Source organism: Diplotaxodon limnothrissa, linkage group LG3 (assembly GCF_057381915.1).
Source record: "Diplotaxodon limnothrissa isolate DT_005_m linkage group LG3, D_limnothrissa_male_GT1.1, whole genome shotgun sequence".
Taxonomy (NCBI): domain Eukaryota; kingdom Metazoa; phylum Chordata; class Actinopteri; order Cichliformes; family Cichlidae; genus Diplotaxodon; species Diplotaxodon limnothrissa.
The window spans coordinates 21396043-21399110 of NC_140598.1; the positions used below are offsets into that span (position 1 = coordinate 21396043).

General features: G+C 43.6%; 1 protein-coding gene across 1 annotated transcript; it reads left to right on the forward strand.

Moving 5' to 3' along the window:
- Nucleotides 1–232: 232 nt before the first annotated feature.
- Nucleotides 233–1633, forward strand: LOC146634895 (nuclear factor 7, brain-like). Its single transcript, XM_085343277.1, has one exon. It carries the CDS (start codon nucleotides 245–247, stop codon nucleotides 1631–1633), a length of 1389 nt encoding a protein of 462 aa, XP_085199403.1. The 5' UTR covers nucleotides 233–244.
- The last annotated feature ends 1435 nt before the right edge of the window (nucleotides 1634–3068 follow it).

Sequence of the window (3068 nt, forward strand, 5' to 3'; positions counted from 1 at the left end):
GCACAGACGATCAGACTGAGCTCAGACCAAACTAGCAGCTTCCTCTGAGTGAGTCCAGCTACAGGAGAGAAACGTGGAAAACTCCAACACTGCTGCTTCAAGCTGCTGACGCTCCACACACTGAATGTGAGTTTGAGCAAAAACACGACTCAAAGTAAGTTTCAGTGAAGGTGGTAGAGGAGGGAGGGGAGCCAGGACTGACTGTACTTCCTGTCTGCTGTTTTCAGCTTCACTCACAGACTCAATGGCTTCCAGATCAGAGGAGGATCTCTGCTGTCCGGTCTGTCAGCAGGTCTTCAGAGATCCTGTTCTTCTGTCATGTAGCCACAGCTTCTGTAAAGACTGTCTGAAGAGATGGTGGATCAAAAAACAGATATGTGAGTGTCCAGTTTGTAATAAAGTATCAGTGGATGATCCACCTTTAAACCGAGCTTTAAAGAACCTGCGTGAGTCGTTCCTACAGGAGAGAGATCAGAGAGCATCAGAGGATCTCTGCAGTCTGCACTCTGAGAAACTCAAACTCTTCTGTCTGGACCATCAGCAGCCAGTGTGTGTCGTCTGCAGAGACTCAGAAAAACACACCAATCACAGATTCAGACCCATCGATGAAGCTGCACAACAACACAAGGAGGTACTTCAGGAAACTCTGGAGCCCTTAAAGAAGAAGTTAAAGGTTTGTGAAGAAGTTCAAGTGAAGTTTGATCAAACAGCAGAACACATTAAGGTCCAGGCCCGACACACAGAGAGGCAGATTAAGGAGCAGTTTAAGAAGCTTCACCAGTTTCTAGCAGAGGAAGAGGAGGCCAGGCTGGCTGCACTGAGGGAGGAAGAGGAGCAGAAGAGTGGGATGATGAAGGAGAAGATGGAGGCTCTGAGCAGAGAGATAGCAGCTCTTTCAGACACAGTCAGAGCCACAGAGGAGGAGCTGAGAGCTGAAGACGTCTCATTCCTGCACAACTACAAGGCTGCAGTGGAAAGAGTCCAGCGCTGCCCCCTGCTGGATGATCCACAGCTGCCCTCAGGAGCTCTGATAGACCAGGCCAAACACCTGGGCAACCTGACCTTCAACATCTGGAACAACATGAAGGACATGGTCTCCTACACTCCTCTCATTCTGGATCCAAACACTGCTCATCCAAAACTCATCCTGTCTGAAGATCTGACCAGTGTGAGACGAGGAGGAGAGAAGCAGCAGCTTCCTGATAATCCAGAGAGGTTTGATTCTACTTGCTTTGTCCTGGGCTCTGAGGGCTTTAACTCAGGGACTCACAGCTGGGATGTTGATGTTGGAGACAGTACATGGTGGTTCCTAGGTGTGTTAGCAGAGTCTGTGAAGAGGAAGGGACGCACACTGTCTGGATTATGGGGAATATTGTTTTTTAAAGGTAAATACTCAGCACACTCTCCATCAGCTCCATCCACTCCTCTCTCAGTAGAGAAGAAACTCCAGAGGATCAGAGTGAATCTGGACTGGAACAGAGGAAAGCTGTCGTTCTCTGATCCTGATACTAACACACACATACACACCTTCACACACACTTTCACTCACAGGATGTTTCCATACATATGGACTGTTGATAAAGTGAAGGTGTTGCCGTTGAAGGTGTCAGTGTCAGTGCAGCAGATGAGTTGAGGATGATGATGTTTCTAATGTTGTTTCCTGTCAGTGAGTTGAAGCTGTTAAACTGCAGCTGTCCTCCTGCTGCCTCGTTGTTCCAAAGCTCTTTGTTTCTCTTTTAGTTTCACTGTTTCTTTCTGTTTCTGCTGTCCACCTTTTCACATGGAAAATCATTTCACTGTTTCTCACTGAATGACTCCCCAAACTAGATTTGAAATTCTATCAAGTTTCTAATCATTACAAGTGATTCATGTTTCTATTTGATGTGTAAATGGAGATGATTTAGTTTGCTGGGATATGGACTGACATGTGTTGAATGGGAGGAGCAGTTTGTTGTTGTCTTCTTGTCTGTTTATGACAACAATAAATATGTTGTTGAAACAATGATTCATGTTTAACTCCATATATGAAATGTTTCTGATCTTTGAATTCTGTTTGATTAAAGACTTTCTTCATGACACAAATGAGATTTCAGTGTATTAATAGAACTAAATAAGCTCAGAGTTGAAAGGCTGGAGTATTATGTACGTGCTTCACTGTCAGGATCTTCAGGGGGATTCAAAGGGAAACATCAAACTGCTGTAATGAGATAAACTAGTTGGGCTGAACACACTTATCTGTAGTTTGTCTCCATCCAGGATCATCAGAATATAATGAACATGTGTGAAGAGCCACAAAATGCTGCTGCCCTCTCAGCATGATGAGCTCCAGCCTTTGTTAGCAGGACAACAGGAAACATGAGACAACTTTCAGAGACAGTAACCAACTGTGGCCACAAGATGGCAGCAGCTGATCTGAGATCCTTTATTGGACAGAAGGACTCTGCTCTGTGACGTCATCAGAGAGACGGCCTTCACTCTGATAGATCTGACGTCATGTCTGCACTGCGATGATGAAAGCTGATAAACACATTGTTATTGATCCATGAAATCACCTCTGTCCTCTCAAGTGTAGCTGTTTACAGAGCTGAAGAAGTCCTTCATCATCAAAACAGACAAACATGTATTTCCTGTATTAAGTGACGTCATCCTCACTCTGACCTCTTACATACATTCTGTTCAGTTTTCCTGCTGCAGCAAAAAATGCTGCTGTTTGTCGATTCATTTCATTTATCTAAACTTTCAACCACTAATTTTGCAGATTAAACAAACAGTTTCATTTAGTATGAACAAATTTAAGTGCATAGTGTGGATGATATCATAAGGCCTTGAGGCAATCAGATGTAAAACACAGTGTTTATGATTTTTAAGTTGTAATGATTTCACCCGAACGCGACGGAAAGGTTCGATTACATATTAGAATTCAAAGCAAATATGTGGTTCATTTTTTGTTACAGAAGCAGGAATTTTTTTGTCCTGCATGTGGAGAAATCTGCTGTTAAATCAGAACACATGAACACATCTGTACAGGACAGGCTGCATTCAAACCCAATTGAATTTGAATGGTGAAA